We start from the raw sequence: 19,295 nt of genomic DNA on the forward strand, positions 1-19,295 counted from the left end.
CCCAACACTGGCCACTTAATTTATTTTGCTTTGTCCGCTCAAAAGGAAACTTGCTGCAAGGACTTCACTCCAAAGTTGACTTTACTATGAGCCAGCACGATGCTCAACTACATTAGAGATGCAATCATGGCTCCGACGACACGCAGCAGTCCCAAGAACAACAACAGCAGCAGCAGCCAGAAACTAGGAGTGGCTGTCAAGGATGTGAACTCATCCGAATCCAGGCAAACAGCAGGTGCTCCAATGCGCGGCTACAAGGTTACTGATAACGAGCGGACCAGAAAATACGGCATTGGAGCCAATTCTCTGGAAATGCTAATAACCAAGGCCAACAGCAAGTTTCCGGTAAGAAAAACGGGATAAAACTCCTGCGTAAAAGCGCGCAGAGTGCCATCCACCCACTCTTATTTTGCCAGCAAGTCCCTGTCCCTGGCAGTTTCAAGGCCACGTCCCTGGCAGTGGCTTCCGCGTTTGTTTGGCTCTCTTTCAATGCCACAACGTACGACCATTGCGCATGTCCTGTGCTAGGAGCTAACAACCTGTTGCATCCACCCGTCCTTGCCCAGTCAAAAAAACACATGCTGAAGGCCACTGAACCAGGAATTCGGGCGAGACTCCGTCACCCTGGCCTCGTTATAATTGGGCCATGTAAAGGGCAGTTCATCTAATTCAATTTGTTTCTTCTAGCTGCTCGAATTGCATTTGTATTTGGCGTCCGATGGCTTTGAAGTGTCCGATGACGAGTACTTGGATAGCCTGCCCGCCCAAACTCTTTTCATTGCGGCTGGACCGGATGCTGTTATCACAACAGGTGAGTTCGAATGAGATTACAATTTCAGTCCCTTACTTATCACTGTTATCATTCTTAGATGCGGACTTTGAATTTGAGAAAATGAGGCAGCAATCGCCACTGCTGAAGGTGGCCGATATATTCTACGATTTTATCGAACAGCATCCGGAGAAGTTCCGCCGCATGATCACGGAGTATGAGCACCAGAAGCACCGCCGCGTCCTCGACAACACCAAGGCCCACCTCAGCCTAAAGGCCGAGCACGTGGAGTGGTTCGAGGGCGGAGAGGAACGCTTTCACTCGAAGGAGGAGGCCATGGCCATGCGGGCTCAGACACGGGTGCGCGGCTACTACTATAAGGCCAAAGAGGAGCTGACCCGCAATCCCCTGTACCGTCAAAATGCCAAGGCACGGCAGGTGATTAACTCGGTGCTGGAGCAGTTTCGATACCTGCTCATCGGCTGCGACTATTTCTCCATGATGTTTGACAGGAAGTGCCAGCAAAAGCACAAGTTCCTGCAGCAGCAGCTGGGCGAGGAGGAAACGGACGCCGGCAGTCTGCCCAGCAAGAGACTGAGGCAGGTGATCAAGGAGTACACCAAGGAGAACTGCATACTCGACGAGTGGTCAGTGTCGTTGTGCTCGGATCTGGGTGATTTCTATTGCCAGGGCGCCTTCTCCGAGAATGGCAACTGTTGCTCCATGCAGCATACCATCAATCCGTATGCCTCGCGGGAGAATCTCATTTTGTTCCAGGTCTGGAACCTGGACCACCAAATTGAACTATGCCGCACGATTCTGCCCGCCATGTTGGTCAATGTGGAGGACCTTGTTAGCAATCCGCAGCGCAAGTGCTCACTTCACAAGAAGCAAGTGGTCGACATCTCTGTGCTGGAGTATTTCTTGGAAATATTCTCGTTGAAGAACCTCAAACTTGTTCACATCGTTTGCCACGAGAAGGTTCAGCGCTCAAATCGTTCCAATGGTCGTTTGCTATGTCCAGACTGTCATGAGTATCGGATTGTGCAAGAACTTATGGAAGTACAGGCTGACAGTCCAACTACTTAAATGGTATGTCATACACATTTAGCAAACAGTTACCTAGCCAAGCAATATTGTAAACAATAACTATACAAACATACATTTGACTTTAGTTGCCCTTGTTTTCCAAATACTATCTCTATTAGTTTTGGAGCCTTTTATATTTCTGATCTCAAATGAGATTTGTTGTACAAATGAAAATTATCTCAAAGTTAACTACCGAATCGTACTGTTAAAAGTATTTACATATAAAATACGTAAACTATTAACATACTTATAGGTATGTATTTAATGTTAAAAATGCTTGTCAGACTATTAGAATTATGTGGCTATGCAATATAACGATATAACCTAGATGTAAATGTTTGTTGACTGTAACGCTTGTAGCTGAGATTCCAAATGTTTTGTTGGCGTTACATCAATCAGCAAGTCCGAACAATGAACTATTGATATATACATATATACTACTGGGTGTTTTTGATTAGAAATAAGTAATATGAGAGGTTTAAATACTTATTCCATGTACCTCGGTTTAAACAAAGATATTATAACATGTATGTCGAATTTACACTGAATTTAAACCTAAACTATACTGGATAAAAAGTTTTTGCTACACTTGGCTTCTCTTTGCCTATACGAATTTTCTATAAGCTTCTTACGTATAATTTCTTACCAATATGCCAAAGCTTCAAACTGTATACAAAACCTTCCAAACGCTACTTCTCTTTATTTACTAAAAATGTTTATTGCATAAAAAATTATACAACACAAAATATATTTTATATATATACCAAATAATAATAATCAAAAATATTTAAATTTAAAGAACATTCGTATGCATACGAATTGAGTAAATGAATAAATATTGATGAAAAACATAAAAGAATCTTCAAGAATGAAATTATAATGTTCGCAAGTAACAAAAATATTGTATAATATGTTATTAGTCGTGTTTGATGTGCGCTTTCGTGTTATCCGGATACATATCAAGCATAGTCGGTTTCTTAGATTTTGTTTCGTTTCGTTGTTACCTCATTGCACCTGCATTGTTCATCTTAACGTTTAGGATTAGTAAATATTCGCTTTCGCTATTTGCTTCGTAATTGTGTTAGAATTGTTTTGTTTGGTTTTAGTGCTGCTACCAAATCGCGTTAAACAAACAAACTTTCCTCTTCAGCTACAATGGTGTTGGTTAGTGTAAAGAAATTTTACTAAAAACTTGTTCCCGTTCCCAAGTTATTTGATTGTGGCGATCCTTAGAGTGTCTGGTACTTAAACTAGATAACTATAACAAGCAATCTGATTGATTTTCAGTTTCGTTTTCTGTTTGCTGCTGTTGAGTTGCTATAATTGATTTCTATGGCGTTGAGAAATAATTATAGATCCGATTGTCCAGGTCCTGAAAAAGATCAAATCGAGAAGAGTGTTACTTTGGAGTGACTTTGGCAAGCAGAAACAAACAGATAAAGCTAACACTAAATTGTGGAAACTTTCAAGTCTTGACTTGACCATGAACACTGATCCAGGTTCAGACTTACATATAAAGAAAACGTCAAAAGTAAATCAATAAATAAATAAATATATAATAAATAAAAAACTGAAGCAGCAACTAAGAAAGTGCAAATGCCAGGCAGCCAAATCAATTTTGAGAGAAAACTTCACCTTTTTTGTTCAACTTTTGTTTGCTTTGTTCATTCAATTCAAGTCAGTTCAATTCAATTTAAGTTTTGGGGTAAAAGCCATTCATTGTCATTATTAAAGTTAACGATTAATTTTTGTTAAAAATATGTATATATTTCTTATTGTGTGTATAAAACAAGTTAATTGAGTATAAGAGAAAGAAACATTTAATTATGCATTTGTAAACTCATGAATGGTTAATGTAACGAACGACTTTTCGACAAGTTATATTGTACAATTTTCCATTTTATGCTTTTTCACTCAATTATTTTTATTGTATTTATTTATGGTCACAACAACAAAAAAGTAATCTTCATTCGTTGTTCTTTGCAAGGTGGAGTTTGCTCTCCAAGCTCAAGTTTATAGGGGAAGCATTTGGGAAAGGAACTACAATAATTCAATAAAAATATTTGCGATGATTAGAGTCTCTAAACATATTTGCTTTCATTTAACATTGTGGGGTGGAAAATGTTAAACATTTAAATTACTAATTTTGACTTTAAACTGTTCATCATTTGTTTGCATACAAACCTGTGTTGGATTTATTTTAAATTCTATCGCAAATATTTTTATGGACAAATTAAAAAGAAATACGGCACACAGAATTAAAGTCAAATAGCAGCGAAAATAAAAGTAAATACATAGATAGAGGACAATTTTTGGAATATAATGAAAACATTCAATTAGTTAAAACTTGTTTTTGGGTAATTTTTGTTTATTGTTTTGTTTTTTAATAAAATTGCAATTTTTAGGTACCTTAGGATTTTGAACGAGTTTTACAAAATCATTGAGTTGAGATGAAATTGGTTTTTATTTTGTTGTTTATTGGTGCGTTTGATAGATTTTTTGTTTTCAGTTTTATATGCTTGTTATTATTTGGTTCGATTTCATGAGTTACTGTTTACAAATTTTGAAATACTCATGTAGTTTTAGAAAATGATTTTGGTTGGTTTTTTTGTTTTGGTTTTGCGCTTTACTGAGGTAACAAACGAACGAACGAATGAACGATTTCCTTTCATTGGTTTCAATTGGTTTATTTACATGTTTAATTAGATTTAGTTTTAATAGTGTATTGAGTGTATTCGATATTCATAATGTACAATGCTGGATGATGGGGGATGATAGTGATGAGAAATGCAATAACTGGCTCTATTATATCACCCATTCCCAGGGGCAGTGATTATCATGGCCAAATGCAGAAGGTGCTTAATGTTACCAAAAGTTCGGGAGTGAAATCCGGTTCGGAAATGGACTAGCTTCAAGCTTTACCGTCTTAATACTGGCTATACTTTAACCAGAAGTAGGGTATTACCAAGTCGATTTGAGTTCGCTTTTTATGTCGTTCGAATTTATGGGCTTCTCCTGGCGAGATTCGATCTCCCATTTGAACCGGTCCCACATCCCAGCTAAAGACTATAGACCCGCCCTGTTATGTACAATAGGCAATCCTTTGCCCTATCCTAGACTCTGCGCCAACTGCTCACGGATCGTTCCCGGGACTGTGAGTGTGAGTGTGAGTTCTGGCGGAAGCACTCCGGACTCTTGCTGCCCCGACCATTGGCGATTTCCGGTGACTCTGTGACCCGGGCCAAATCCCGGTTGATTGTCTTCGAGCTGAGCACCCGCGGACAACGCACTGTCCAGGGACTACGACGCGGATCCTGCAGCGAACGGAAGCTTTTGGAGGGCACCGCCTCATCCCCGCTGGCCTCGCACCAGCTGTTGTAGTAGTCGGAGTACTCCTTGTCCTGCTTGGGCGTGGGCGCCGGTGTGCTGTCCAGCGAGCTGTTCTCCTGCGCCGAGTCCATCTCCTCCACCAGCGCTCTCTTGGCGGCCGCCTGCAGGCGTTCCATGGGCAGATGCCTCAAGTGCGTGCTGTCGCTCTTGAGGAGCAGACTCTGGACCAGTTCGTTGACCAGCTTGTCGCTCACCACGCGCTGGTTCTTGGCCGAAGGTCCCATAATGGGTGAGGCCGGACTATTTGGCGTCGATGGATTGTCCGCATCGATGCTGGTGTTCTTGCGAAGCGGCAGCGAAAGGCGTTCCCTGCGCTGCGTCATGGTCTCCGCATCATTGAGGGCTCCAGGATTCTGCCTCCTTGTGATGGACACATTGTGCACGATCTTCCTGCGGCTGGGTTTCAACTGGAACTCATCGGCCGGTTGGGCTCCCGCCTCGGGAACATCGTTCTCGTCCTGCAGCAGCTTGAAGAGCCTGGAATGTGTGGCCGCCCGCTGGTAGCTGGTCATCTTGCGCAGCTCCGGGAAGCTCTCCGACTCGGTGTCGGTTTCGGATAGCTGACGGTTCATGTCCGTCACCCCGGAGTCATCCTCCTCGATCTCTGACTCGGATCGCTGGGTGCTGCTGTTGCGGGAGAGAGTTCCCTTGCCATAAGCACTGTCCACGGACAGGGATTGCTTGGTCAAGCCCTTGGAGCCATCACTTGCCGACGTGGGTATGACCTCAAAAGCACTAATCCGATCACGCACCGAAATCTTGGGCGCGTCACTGAACTTCTCCACCTCCAGATCGGGTAATCCATTGGGCAGGCGCTTAACTTCCGGCTCGGGTTCCACATAGACCTCTGGTAGTTGTGGCTCCATGTTTGTGGGAGTTGCAGCTCCTCGCTCCTCTTCTTCGGTTTCGGTTATTGCTTGCTTATGTTCCTCCACGATGAGGCCATCCTCGCCCACTAACTGGTACTCACCAGGTGGTCCCAAGTCCACTTCTTGTGGCTCCTCGACTTCCAGGATCACAATACTGCGATTGGGACTGGCGTTCTGTTGCGGCGGCGTCTGCTGACCATCGATTGAGGTGTTGAAGAAGGCCATGGCTTGGCGGTAGTTCTGACGTTTCTGTTCGGCCTCCTCGAACTGCTCCTTCTTGGAGCGTTCCTGTTCCATGTCCGCCCAGAAATCGGTTTCCTCCTCATTGTCATTGGTGTCCTGCGGAGGAGGAGCCCAGGTGTAGACGGTGGCTGGCTCGTGCATCGAAGCCAGGGACATGGTGTCCATGTGGCTTAGATTGCTGTCGGGGATCTCTGCCTGGGGTTTCTCCATAATCTCTTCATTTTGCTCCTCCTCCTCCTCCTCCTCCTCATCAGAACTTTCGTGTTCGAGTTCCTCGAATTGCTCGGCGAGAACTTTTTCCTCCTCCACCACGGGATCCACGATTTCGGGTTCGTGACCCCTGGCTGCCTCCAAAGTGGCCCATACATCGATCTCCACAGCTGCTTCGTCGGGTAACTTGGCCCTAAAAGCCTTGATCTCGACGGGTTTGTAAGGTGTCTCCTCCACCGAATTCTGGCGTTCTTTGCGGGCCCAAAAGGTGGCTGACTTATGGAACGTGACATCCTCATCATCGTCTTCGCCTGGCTTGCGCTTGGCTTCGATCTCGGCCCAGAAATCAATCTCTTCATCGGTATCCACTTCTCGAGGTTCCTCGGGATATTTAGTTGGATCGTATGTATACCCGTTGGGTTTCTCTTCATCTTGGTAGCTGGTAGTTGATTCAATTTCGGCCTCTGCCCAGAAATCTTGTTCTTCTTGGGTTGGTTCCTCTGTCACTTCCTGAGCAGCCCAGATATCAATTTCCGGTTCATTCTGCGGCTCTGAATTGTAAGTTGTGGGTGCCCAGCTTGAGCTTACTGTGTTTTCCACCTTGGTTGGGTTTACCGAGGCCCAGAAATCCTCTTCTTCACGCTGATCCTGCTCTTGGGGTTGCTCAATTTCCTTAGGTTTCTCCTCAACTACAAAGTGCACCTCAGCTTTTTGAGGAACAGGAAGTGATTCCATCTGAGCCCTGAGCGTTGTTGTCCAGTGCTCCACTTTAGTGACTGACTCTTTTTTCAGGGGAGTATAGGTTACGGTCTTCTTTTTCTTGGTCCACTGCTTATCCTCCGCATCGATGGATTCTTTTTTATCTAAGCTGGCCCAAAAGTCAACTTCCTCAGTTTCCTCCTCCTCGACTTCAGGTTCTTTTTCTTTGGAGGTCGTGGCAAAGGTAGACCAGAAGCTATTTTTGGCCGCCTCCAGGGAAGCCTGAGTCTTGGACATATCACCAGACATGGGTCTTGGTGACTTGGCCGCAGATATATTCTCCTTGGATCGAAGTTTTGGTGTTCCAGCTGCTTCCTCCACTGGCTTAGATTCAGGAGTTTTCCAGAAATTCTTGGACTGCTCCATCATTTTCTGAGCCTGCATTTTGGTGGCCATTAAAGTGGCAAAGAAATCGAATTCTTCTTTTGGGGAGCTGGCAACTTCCTTTACTTCTGCGGTGTTTTCCTTTGGTTTATTTTGGGAAATATTATTGGTAAGATCATTAGCTATTGTTTCGCTTGTGAATTTATTACGCATGCCTAGTGAGAATGAAGCAGAGACATCTTCTTCACTGGCTTTAAGGGGTGTGCTGATCTCCTCCACGGGATACGCATTGGAGGGCTTATACGGCTGCGTTGACTTCTCCACTGAGTTTGAACGCGAAGAGTTTGACAAACTGATGGTCACACTGACCTCACAGTCATCGTCTTCATCCTCACTTTCCACTTTGGCCACACTGAACGTGCTGACAATGCTGGGTTGCTTTTCCTCGATTTGAGTGGTATTGCCCACTTCAACGGTGGCGATGTTTTCATCATTGGAGCTGCGGCTGAAGGAGAAGCGAAGTGGCAGTCGAACTGTTACCGAATTGGACTCCTCATCGTCATCATCATCATTTTCCTCGATTTGCTTTTCAATATCATCGACTATGGTGGATCTGGAGTCATCCCTTCGGATGACTGTCTTGGCGTATTCACTGCTGCGTTCCAGTTCGCTCTCCTCCTCGTAGATGACACTCAGATCCTCCTCTACAATGTAGTCATCCTCCATTTCCTCGACCAGGCCCTCCTCTTGTTCTTCCTCGATCTGTTCCTCTTCATCGTACATCTCATCCGCCGTGGTCACATCATCTTCGTCCTCACTGCTCTCGGAATCCAGATGCTGCTCCAAGGTCTTACCCTTGTAGACTTGGACATTGGTCACCGATTTGATGGACTGCAAGGGAGCTGGACGAGCACCAAGCTTGGGGGTATCCTCTTCGTCCTCATCACTGCTCTCCTCCTCCGATTCGCTGTCGGAATTGGAGGCATTCTCGCTGGGTGATCTCTCGCCCAGCTCCTTGGACTGCTCGCCTGCATAGTTTTTGTGCAATTGCTTGGAGAGATTGGCCTGGGTGTTTCCACTGGCAATTTTGTTGATGCTCGCCAAACGTTGGCTCAGCACATCGATGACCTGGTGCTTGTTGGTGCAGATATTCCGGGCCTTTGGCTTGCTGACCAGCTCCTCGATCTCCACGGAGTGCGCCCGTTTCGGCGGCTCTCGGGGTTCCACTCGGATGTGATGCTGCATGATCACCTGCGAGGGAATATCGTCGGTACTGGGCGTGATGATAATGTCCGGCAGAACACTGCTGGCTCTGCTCTCCTCGGTGGAACTCTGGCTATAACTGGGTGCCACTGGATAGGGATACGGATGGCCATAGGGTGGCATGGCATGGTACTGGGGATAGCCAGGGGATTCACCCGGCTGTTGTCCATAGGGTGGCATGGGTGGTGGATAATAGGGATAGTAATATGGGTACGGGGGAAATCCCTCCGCCGGTTTGCCATCCACCAACGATTGTGGCGGCGGGGGATATGAATAGGGATATGGCCAAGGCACAGCGTCACTATTCATTGACGGAGGAGGAGGAGGAGGAGGCATGTACCAGGGATATGGGTAGCCATAGGCATAGGGATAATGCGGGGGCACCGACTGCGAACGAGGGGTCTGCGGGGTAGAAGAGCTATCCGAATTGAGGGATGAGTTTGATGAGTGGGTGGTGGGTTCTGTGCAGGATGGTGGTGGTGGTGGGGGTGTAGGTGTAGGTGTTGGTGTGGCTGATGTGTAGCTATGACGTTTATTGGTTTTATTGTTAATCTTATTATGATTATTATTATTATTATTTTCAGTATTTCCGTTGTTGTTATTATTAATATTTGGGGTTTCGTTCAGTTCAACATTTTCCAAATCCGAGTCCAGCTCGGTGTGAATTTTATGGTCTGAGGTCGATTTTGTGGTACACGGTTATCAAATATAAAAGAAGAAAAAGAGAAATAGACACGGTGAGAGTGCGAACATAATGTTGTTATTTGTATGTGATCCTTTTTGTCAAATTGCTCCAATCAAATCCGATCTGATTGATTGTTTGATTTAATTGATTGATTAAATGGTTAAGCAAGCTATGTACAAGTAAGTGGCGCATGTGGAATGCAAAATGGTGGCTCTGTGGGATGCTCAAGGTTAATATCAAATGCCATTGGGATTAAGTCAAACTATTGTCTGGACACCATACAGCCAAAAAAAGGTGAAATCTCTCAAAAAGGGTTTTTCATTAAAATTACGATCCTTGATGCAATGCTCCATGTGCTTGTGTCTTGGATGAGCGTGTGATCGTTAGGGTTAGTAATGCTCAATGGATTCTGAGTGTATATATACAGCCATGATTTCTGTCTGATGTATGTATTGGATTCAAAACTGGTAACTAATTAAATTTCCGAGAACGAATGCTCCTTTAAAGTGTTTTTTTTCGGGACACTGAGTTGCTGACACAGCTTTACTTACCGGCATTTTCAGGTGTTGTCATTGCCTGTAGAATTTTGAATGATCGACTGGGTATAGCGCTGCCGGTGTATTTTTTGGGTTCCGGAGCTTGCTGTTCACTTGGCGGCACATATTGCTGTTGATGTTGTTGGGGTGTATCTATAGAAAAATAATGTATTGTTTAATATGTGCTGATTTCTGGTTTTAAAAAAAAGAGCTTTTTTTTATTTTCAAACAAAACCAAATGTATTTTTTCTTGTACTTCTCTCTAAAGTAGATCGAAAGACAAACACATTCATTTACTAACCATATCGTTGTTGTGTGAATCGATTCTGAGCTGAGACGCCATTACCTGAAAAAAAAACATTATTTTTATTAGATTAAGTTAAATTGATAAATCGGCATTTTAACAATTTTAATTATTAGTTTTCTACTTAGTAGTGCTGCAAAATTAAGTGGCACCAATACTTGTAAATCTATTCAGGACTGACACAGGAAGCTTGTTAGTTTTTGTCAACCAAAAGGTGTTCTTGTGGCTCAAAGCGGCTTTATTAGTATAGATTCCCAAGTTTACCCAAGGATAAGGCACTTTCACCGCGACCAGACTCTTACCCACCGATGGATACGGTGATATGCACATGAGGGATCTGAGGATGGACCAGGGGCAATGAGGACAACCTATCGGATCTCACCTTGCGGGGACCAAGCTAGTGGCGTACCCGACTGCTGATGATTGTTCTGCTGATCCTGGGCGATTTGGAGGCGTCGCATCTGCTCGATGGTCGGACTATTCCTGGCCTGCTGGGCACTCATCTGGCGGGCAAACTGCGGCCGCTGCAACTCCGCCTCCTGGGGCGTCTGCTGCAGGTCCTGCCGCGAGTCCTGCCGCAAATCGCCATTACCATGCTGCCCGCTGCCATCGTCCACGGTGTCGGTTATCTTTTGCAATATTCTAAACGATTTCGATTGGATGGGCGGTGAGCGTGGATCGCTGCAAGTAGATATAGGCGTGTGTTAGGTTAGGTTGTTGGTTAGCTTGCCGTCGAAGATGTATTGAAATTATAACCAAATTACAACAATTTTGTTTTGTGCAATAACGAAACATTTGGATTAATGGTTAGGCTCGATTTGGATTGGATTTGTGATGACTAAACGAAGCCAAGTCTAATCAAATTTTGCAAAAATTTACGAAATTGTACTTCAAGCCAGTATGCGAATGCAGTGAATGAGAGGTTAAATACAATATTTACTTATTTCTAATATGGAAAAGAAAAATATGCTCTAAACATTTTTAATAAATAGATAAACTTGAAACAGAATATTTTTATTGATAACAATCATTTGTCCGTCATTTTAAAGGGAGAATTTAAACTAACATAGATTTTATCAAATTTTGTTACAATTTACATACATATACGGAATTAATAACATCTAAATATACTACTTTGTCTTTACTGATTCCCTTAGGCTTAAACAATTATTTGAAAATACTTTTTTTATTTAGTTGATTGGAATATGGTTTAAAATGCTTTATCTGACGTTTAATGGAACCACTAGTTTTTCTGCTATACTCTTGGTTTCATGACAACATTTAATAATGCATGGCATGAACGATGGATGTTGTTTGAGAGCACAGTGATCTAGAACTACCTGAGACGATTCTTTCGGTAGAGTATCTCCGCCTCGAGCGGACACTGGTGCACATACAAATTGTAATTGGCACTAAATAGTCGGTTTAGTTGGTAGAAAAGCACAAAATTAATACGCATTAGTGCGGGCCAATTGTTTAGTGTTTGGTAAAGCACAAAGATAGCCAATAATCCACTGCAAACAAAAGTCTACTTACTATTGCAGCAGCACCGGCGACTGGGAAACTGGTCCGCCGCGTCCTCCTTCGATTGCAATGGGGATTATCCTGGTGGCATTACCATTTCCATTACCATTGGTGTTGTTCATGTTGTTGGCACTGGTGGGTGGCTGCTGGGTGGGCGACAGGACTCGCTGACCTTGAGCTGGGTAATTTTGGTAACCTTGATCGACAAATTGATTAGCTGAGCGTATTATGTGACCTGCAGGCGCTTTCGTGGGAAAGAAAGAGTATACATAGATACATGGTAATGTAGAAAATTGGAGAGTCACACATTTTGGACGAGAGCAGGGATTTTGGGAAAAATCATACACAGGTGGAGAGTCATTCCATTGGAGCGGAGAGTGCACGGGGATATTTGGGTTTTGGGTGGGAACAAACTACGTGGGGTTTTAGTCACAAACATTTAGGAGTTTTTAGGAAAGCGCCACACATATCGTACAGAACACATAAAAGCAAGAGGCTCTCTCTTAAAGACTTACCACCAAAGTTGGGCTGGGCTGCGGCATAGGTCGGCGTCTGCTCTAAGGTTATGGGTATGATACGCTCCTAAAAATTAAAATAATAAAATAAAAATTAATTATTATCTCTGCTTCATACATAAATTTTGTAACTTAAATAGGACACATTATTTAAAGAATAAAAATAAGTAAAGCTACAAAGCTGACTATATTTGAAATACTCAATTCAAGTACCAAGACTTTTGAACAGACGGAGTTATATAATAATTTGAGTTTTAAATTTGTAAGCTGCTAAATACGTTGCCCTATCATATACAAAATAAAACCTATACTTCTACAAAAATTATAAAAAGGTAAACCAAAACCTGATTGTGTTTAAAATACTTTTTTATAATTTTTATAATTATAATTTTCCTAAGCAAATTTCCTAATCTTAAGATAAGTTTCAAAAACTAGAACTTACCCTTGGAGCACTTTGATTTGCATTATTGCTGCTGCCATTGGTGTTCAAATTGATCTGCAAACGCAGTCCTCCTGGCTGGGGATTTGATCCAAAATTGTGCTGACTGATAGAAGCAACCGAAATCGGAGTTTGTCCAAAGCCATTTCCTTGGACCAACTGTGGCTGGTAGAAGGATGTCTGCTGCTGTTGTTGCTGTTGCTGCTGTGGCTGCGATTGAGGTACGACTTGGGGCTGCGGTGCCGGAGTGGTCTGTCGCAGAGTGGAGGGCAGGACGTTACCGTTCTCCTCGGGACGAGCCCAGGGAGCCTGCTCCTTGCTGGCCGGCTGGGAACTGAGCCATCGCATCGGCTGGTTGGCCTGCGGCTGCTGCTGCTGCTGCTGTGGCGATCCTTGCTGCTGTGGCAACTGGCGCATCGGGGAATCCCGGGCAGATGCCTGCTGCTGCTGCAGAAGGATTCGCTGAGCCTGTGGCTCTGTGGGTTGGGCCAAAGGAGCTATGTAGAGCGAGCCAACGTTGGTCTGTACACAAAAATGTATGGAACAAAATGTAAATATTTAGTTTAGATTTTGCTAGTCATCATTGTTTTCCCAACATGTTTATTTAAATTTGTACAATATTTTCCCATGAATTTTCTCGCTTGCCAATCGCCTCAAGTTCAAAATTCGTGTTTGGCCTTTGCAAGTGCCTAATTTTAGACGTTGCACTTGGTGAATGCATTCAATGTTCGGTTTAATGTGTGAATCGAACACTCTCGCTCAAAGATTTTGGTTTAAAAATATCTTTATGTACTTCCGCGCGAAAACAGCTTGTCAGACAGTTGACTTGATTTGAGGCATTCCATTAATTTGGATATTACTCGTGGTAAATAGGTGTTTTAACAATTAGCAGTGACCAGTTTATTTGAGTATTACTCATTGGCCATTCAGGGGCTTGCTCAATGAGGCGAATGAGTAATAAAGTTAAAGGTCAATTCGATATGGAAATAACACAAAAATTAGTGGGCCAATTTGCGTGATGCACATATGAAAATATTCGTAATAATATTGCTGATCTTGAGTAACTTGTTTAAGATTTTTGGTACGTTTTGCGAAATTCATCAGGACTTACTTATATGGTATTTGCATTAAGCGATTAATTAAATTAAATAAAAAAAAATAAAATAAAATAAAATGGATGGTGTTGGTTTTAGGACTAAATACAAAAATAATATTTTACTTTACTTCAACTCTTATTTTCTAAGTCACTCACCGGCTTTGTTGCTCCTGCAAATTGGTTTTGTTGAGTGCCAAAGTTCTGCTGTTGCTGCTGTGAATTGAACGTGTTTGCTGCTGGCGCTTCAGTTCTTGCCGGACTGAAGACATCGCGAGATCTTTGTTGCTGCTGCTGCTGCTGAACATTGTTGTAGATGGGCTGCGGATGCAATTCCTGTTGCTGTTGTGCTGCAGACTGAGCGCGTTGCGTACGCCAGGGCACAGATTGAGCTGTCTGTTGCTGTTGTTGCTGTTGCAATTGCTGCTGTTGCTGTAGCTGTTGCTGTTGAAGCTGTTGTTGCTGCTGTAGCTGATGCTGCTGCAATTGTTGCTGCTGCAATTGTTGCTGCTGCAATTGTTGCTGCTGCAATTGTTGCTGCTGTAGCTGTTGCTGCAGTTGTTGCTGTTGCTGCACCTGAGCCAGTGGCGATATCGCAAGTGGTGGACGTTGCTGTGGTGACTGTTGCTGTTGCTGCTGAGCAAATCGGAAGGGGCTTTCTGTGGATCGCTGTTGCTGTTGCTGCTGCTGCTGCTCGAAAGGCGATCTAGGACTGTCGGTCTGACGAGTGTATACACTTACAGCCCGCGATGTGGGCATGGCCACACTGCGGAACTGTGTTGCAGATTGCTGCTCCGACTGTTGCTGCTGTTGCGGCGGTGTTGCCGGCGGCGTTGGCTGTTGCTGTGGCACCGACACCGGTTGAGTGGGTGTATAGGGGCTATAACTGCTTTCCACCGATGGTTTGGGACCTACATTTAAAAAAAAATATGTTATTTACTAACAATATTTCTTTTTATATATCCAAAAATATATTTTAGTGCAGTTAGTGGAAGGTTTGCCGGCCCATTTGTAGGGCCTTTGGATGTCAGGGTTAGTCGAATGGGGGTTTTAGAAGAAGCAACCTCAACCGCTTAGTAAGAGCTGGCGATGTGTGATGAGAGTCGGTATTGTATCGAATCGGGATCAGTAGCGGAACCAAAAAAAACACCCAAAAGTAAAGCGAGCCAAATCCTTGGGGGCTCTGCTCACCATCAACGGCATCTGCTCCATTCTGGCCTCCAGCTTCCGCCGCGGGCAGCGGACTCTTGGAGCGGTCCTTGCGGTACTCGTCCTTCCAGAACGTGTTCTTCTCGACGGGCGGCGCCACCTTGCGGAGTGCGGCCATGGGATTCGGCGGTATCTTGATCTCCGGCCGGAATCCCAATGGCGGTGGCTCAAAACGCTGTGGCGTCGGCGATTTGCGGGCCGTGGCCGGCGAACCGGGTGCACTGAGTCGGCCGGCGGCGGGTGGCGCTAACGAGCTGGGTGGTTGTTGTGGGGGTGGTGGTGGGGGTGCAGCACTAGTGGCACTAGCAGCACCGGGGTTGCCATTCTTACCCGACTGCATCGGTGGCGGCGGTGGCGGTGGCAGCACCTGAAACGGCATGCCCATGGCAGCGGCACCCATCGTACTGGTGGCCGTCGGTGCAGCGGCACCGGCACCGCCACCGCCCGGCGACAGCGGCTGGGCGGGTCTGTTCTGCTGGGCCGCTCCGGTGGCCCCCTCCGACTGGGCGTTGCGCGCCAGCCGCTTGGCCATCCGCTCGGACCGGATCTGGGAGAGATCGATGCCGCCGGGCGTGTAGGTGAAGGGCTTCTTGTCTTTTGTCATCATCGCGTTCTGCACGCAGGCGGGCGCCTCGTAGCCGCCGTTTCCGGATCCGCCTCCTCCGCGCTGTCCATACCTAAAAAGATGGGCGTATAAGAAACAGCATTTTAGAATCACACTGAGAAAATAGAGTTCTATAATTTTTAAAAAATACAATAAAACAAAATATTGTAGTTAAAAAAAAATGCTATAAAGTGTTTTAACTTTAAAAATGTTTCGATCCTGTTTTGTATGTATAAAAAAGTCATTGTAACGAAAAACTTCATATTCGCCTGCATTTAATGTTAAAGCATCTTAATTTACAATTTAAATTGGTTTATTGTTTTCAATTTGCAGATTTTAAAAAGTTTGTGCTTAAAATTTGTATATATTTATTTTTATAGTTTACAGATTTTTTCTTTTTTTCCCACATCATGTATATACAAGTTTTTTTTAATGAGATACATGATATAATGACAAATGAAGCTAGATTAGATTAATCATGGTATGTGGTTGTTGAATTATGATAATTAATCATTGCAGTAGCGATCTCTAAAATGTATAGAGGTTTTCTTTTAGTGTACAGTTTGATTTTCGCAATGCCCCCGGGTCATGCTAATCTGGCTTCCATCTCCACTTTGTTTCGGCTATTTATCATAATTTTTGTTAAATCTTTTTCTAATTTATTGTTTCGCTCTTGGTCGCCGGCAAAAGCACTCATTTGCGTTTATATTTTCCTTTCTTTGCTGCTGCTTGACTAATGAGTCGCTCATCGATAGTTCAATGAGCCAATGTTTTGATTTTTTAACGATCAAGGGGGAAAGTGAGTTGAAGTTGTTACGGACGACCGGCCATAAAAGGTGAGACGACCGATGAAGTGCCAAATTTGAAAGGTTGAAAGTGAGAAGTTATGGTATCATGGCAAAAAATGAAGGTCTATTGAAAAAATTGACTGAATTAGTTTGATTAAAATAAACTCAATAGAGAAATTAAGTAATCATTTTCATGCGCAAAATGTAAATTTATGAAATTAAGTGTTGCCCAAATCTTTTTTAATCTTATTTTTTAATGTTTGACTATTACAAATTTTTTAAAGTTAATTGCTTGGTCTTGAAGATGTTTTAATACTTTTTAAATAAATTGCAAATAAAAAATCATTAATAAAGTTAAAAAAATCAAGCGCCGTCGTTAAACAACTACAACATTTTTTAGATTACTGGTACATCTCTGAAAAATAAAAAATGGAAATAAATATAAAGTAAAATGCCTGTCACGTTTTTATGCCTTGTATTTATTTCATGTAGTTTTTAGCTGGGAAAACTTTCCTGTTCGCACTTTCTCAGTACCGTTGAGTACGTATTTATGAACATACACGTACATCCCACTTGCCAGTTAGTGTCGACTTTTCTCCGCATAATTTGCTTATTTTAAATGCGCTAAACGTTAACAATTCGCTAATTAAAAGCGAAAATCGAAGATGCGGTTCTCGTTAATGTTGGCTCAGCCCGAAAGCCCGAAAGCCTGAAAGCCTGTTATGTCGAAAGAAAGTGATGGAGTTCGGGATCGGGTTCTGGGAAAAAAGTTGTCAGGCCTGTTGTGATGAGTTTGGTGTGTGCGTGTGTGTGCGCGTGGATGATTCGCATCCAAGTGGGTCAGGCGAACAGGAACAGGTGATGTCTGCCAGTGATCAGTCGTTCCATAAAGTTGACACGGCCAAAAGGCTGCAATCTGCAATCTGCAATCTGCGGTCTGCAGTCTCGCCAAATCCATTCAATATTGGTCCAGAGACACAAACCGCAAATGCGAAGGCCAAGTGATGTGGGAAAAACGGTTGCGAAACTCACCCACAACTGGCTTACATGCAAATTGGAGCGCGTGCATCAAAGTCAAATGCAAATGACGTAACTCTGTCGCCGAGTCTGCGGTTAGCTCACAGAATCGCATTTAAATCGTAAAGCAAAAGCAAAACAAATCAACTCAGAGCAAATCACTGATTGCCCCCCATATTCGGTGGGATCGAAGAAATGCCGTCCAGCTCCTTTTAAATGGCAGGGGAAAACTATGGTTAAATATTCTCCGGTCAGGTTTTTGTATTGAACTTGCCATTGATTATGTGCGAATTAAAGGCTTGAACACAGCTTCCATAATTGTCGAGCCAAGCCCAAAATTGTGAGGTCGTTCAGTTCAGTTCAGTTCAGTTCAGATCGGGTGTACAATGTACCCCTCGTTTATTGACTCCATCGAAGTGTTTTATGGTCGGGTAGGAAATTCAATTTACACAACCGTTTTGTTAACTGTTTTGTTCGCCTTATTCGGTTCGGTTATGAAAGTTATTAAAACACACCGTGACAAGCCTGGAAAAATGTCACTTTTGTGCATTCAACATTTCCTGCAACAATGTTAGTTTAATCCCATTCACTGTTCTCAATTCCAATGATCGCCACGCATGGTTGAACTAAAAAACTCTTTGCCAAAATATTCGCAGGTCGAAAAACATTAAAAACTAAAAAATACACGCGCTAAAAGCACAGATGTCGCCTGATGACGTCAATGGCTGGACATGGCGTCAGTACTTGGGGTACTTGGGGATTCGGCTGGCCAGTAATTGACCACAAGACAAGACCGCCAACTGTTTGCTCCTCTGACAGATTTGGCAATTAAAATGTCAGACCCCAAACTGCGTGGAACCAGGAAGAGTGGACCAACATAGTTCGCTTTTAATCGTAATGCAACATGACTAATTAACTGGCACATTTTGCATATGTATTGCTGGTGAATCACTTGTAATCGCGATTGCACTTTGCGCCTTAAATAAATAAACTTTTCTAAATATATTTATTGTATCTAAGGAATTTTACTTAAAGTAAACTGCAAAACTGCTCGTGCGTGAGTCGAAAACATGCAACGGTAACAAAAAAGCTCAATTTAAAAATGAAATGATAGAAAACAAGAAAGAAAGCAAACTTCGGCAAGCCGAAGTTCATATACCCTTGCAGCTATTGCATGAATTAAATACTTTTGAAAACATTTAAATTATGATTTACTTCAGTATATACTGAAAAACAGTGAAGCTATGATGATTTGCAGCTCAATTATTAGATAGTTATTTTATATATTTTTATTAGTTCTATGGGAGCTATATGATATAGACGTCCGATTTTGATAAAATTTAAACCATAATTCTGAAATAATTAAACATTGCCATATGTCGAAGAACTAAACAAAAAATTAAAAAACAGAAAAGTTATAATTTTTTTTCATTTATTTCTCCGATTGTTCCTATGGGAGCTATATGCTATAGTCGTCCGATTTTGATGAAATTTAAACCGTAAATCGGAAATATTTAACCATTACTAAATGTCGAAGAACTAAACAAAACATTAAAAAACAGAAAAGTTATAATTTTTTTTCATTTATTTTTCCGATTGTTCCTATGGGAGCTATATGCTATAGTCGTCCGATTTTGATGAAATTTAAACCGTAAATCGGAAATA

At 43.1% G+C, this 19,295-nt stretch overlaps 2 protein-coding genes across 12 annotated transcripts in view; one reads left to right on the forward strand and one right to left on the reverse strand.

Moving 5' to 3' along the window:
- LOC108149379 (DNA fragmentation factor subunit beta) overlaps positions 1–19,295 on the forward strand; it is a 20,794-nt gene continuing 1,499 nt past the window's right edge. Inside the window, exons 1-3 of one of the 2 annotated variants that reach the window (XR_001774623.2) lie at positions 1–345; positions 688–811; positions 870–1,861. Coding sequence is in view for 1 of the 2 variants with exons in the window: in XM_017276905.2 (XP_017132394.1) it covers positions 100–345; positions 688–811; positions 870–1,858 (1,359 nt within the window). In the remaining variant the exon portion in view is untranslated. Of the gene's footprint in view, positions 346–687; positions 812–869; positions 2,292–19,295 lie in introns of those variants that run through there. The other variant, XM_017276905.2, reaches the window with a different exon arrangement.
- LOC108149378 (putative mediator of RNA polymerase II transcription subunit 26) overlaps positions 2,539–19,295 on the reverse strand; it is a 25,990-nt gene continuing 9,233 nt past the window's right edge. For 2 of the 10 annotated variants that reach the window (XM_017276896.2, XM_017276890.2), the window contains 10 exons: positions 15,204–15,898; positions 14,172–14,923; positions 12,923–13,441; positions 12,481–12,547; positions 11,978–12,209; positions 10,824–11,122; positions 10,439–10,483; positions 10,153–10,290; positions 4,268–9,590; positions 2,539–3,230 (listed from right to left, as the gene is read on the reverse strand). In XM_017276896.2, coding sequence (XP_017132385.1) covers positions 4,972–9,590; positions 10,153–10,290; positions 10,439–10,483; positions 10,824–11,122; positions 11,978–12,209; positions 12,481–12,547; positions 12,923–13,441; positions 14,172–14,923; positions 15,204–15,898 — 7,366 coding nt within the window. In that variant the 3' untranslated portion in view covers positions 2,539–3,230; positions 4,268–4,971. The remainder of the gene's footprint in view (positions 3,231–4,267; positions 9,591–10,152; positions 10,291–10,438; positions 10,484–10,823; positions 11,123–11,977; positions 12,210–12,480; positions 12,548–12,922; positions 13,442–14,171; positions 14,924–15,203; positions 15,899–19,295) is intronic. The other 8 variants (XM_017276893.2, XM_017276891.2, XM_017276892.2 and 5 more) reach the window with 8 other exon arrangements.

Source organism: Drosophila elegans, unplaced genomic scaffold (genome assembly GCF_018152505.1).
Source record: "Drosophila elegans isolate 14027-0461.03 unplaced genomic scaffold, ASM1815250v1 contig_814, whole genome shotgun sequence".
Lineage (NCBI taxonomy): Eukaryota > Metazoa > Arthropoda > Insecta > Diptera > Drosophilidae > Drosophila > Drosophila elegans.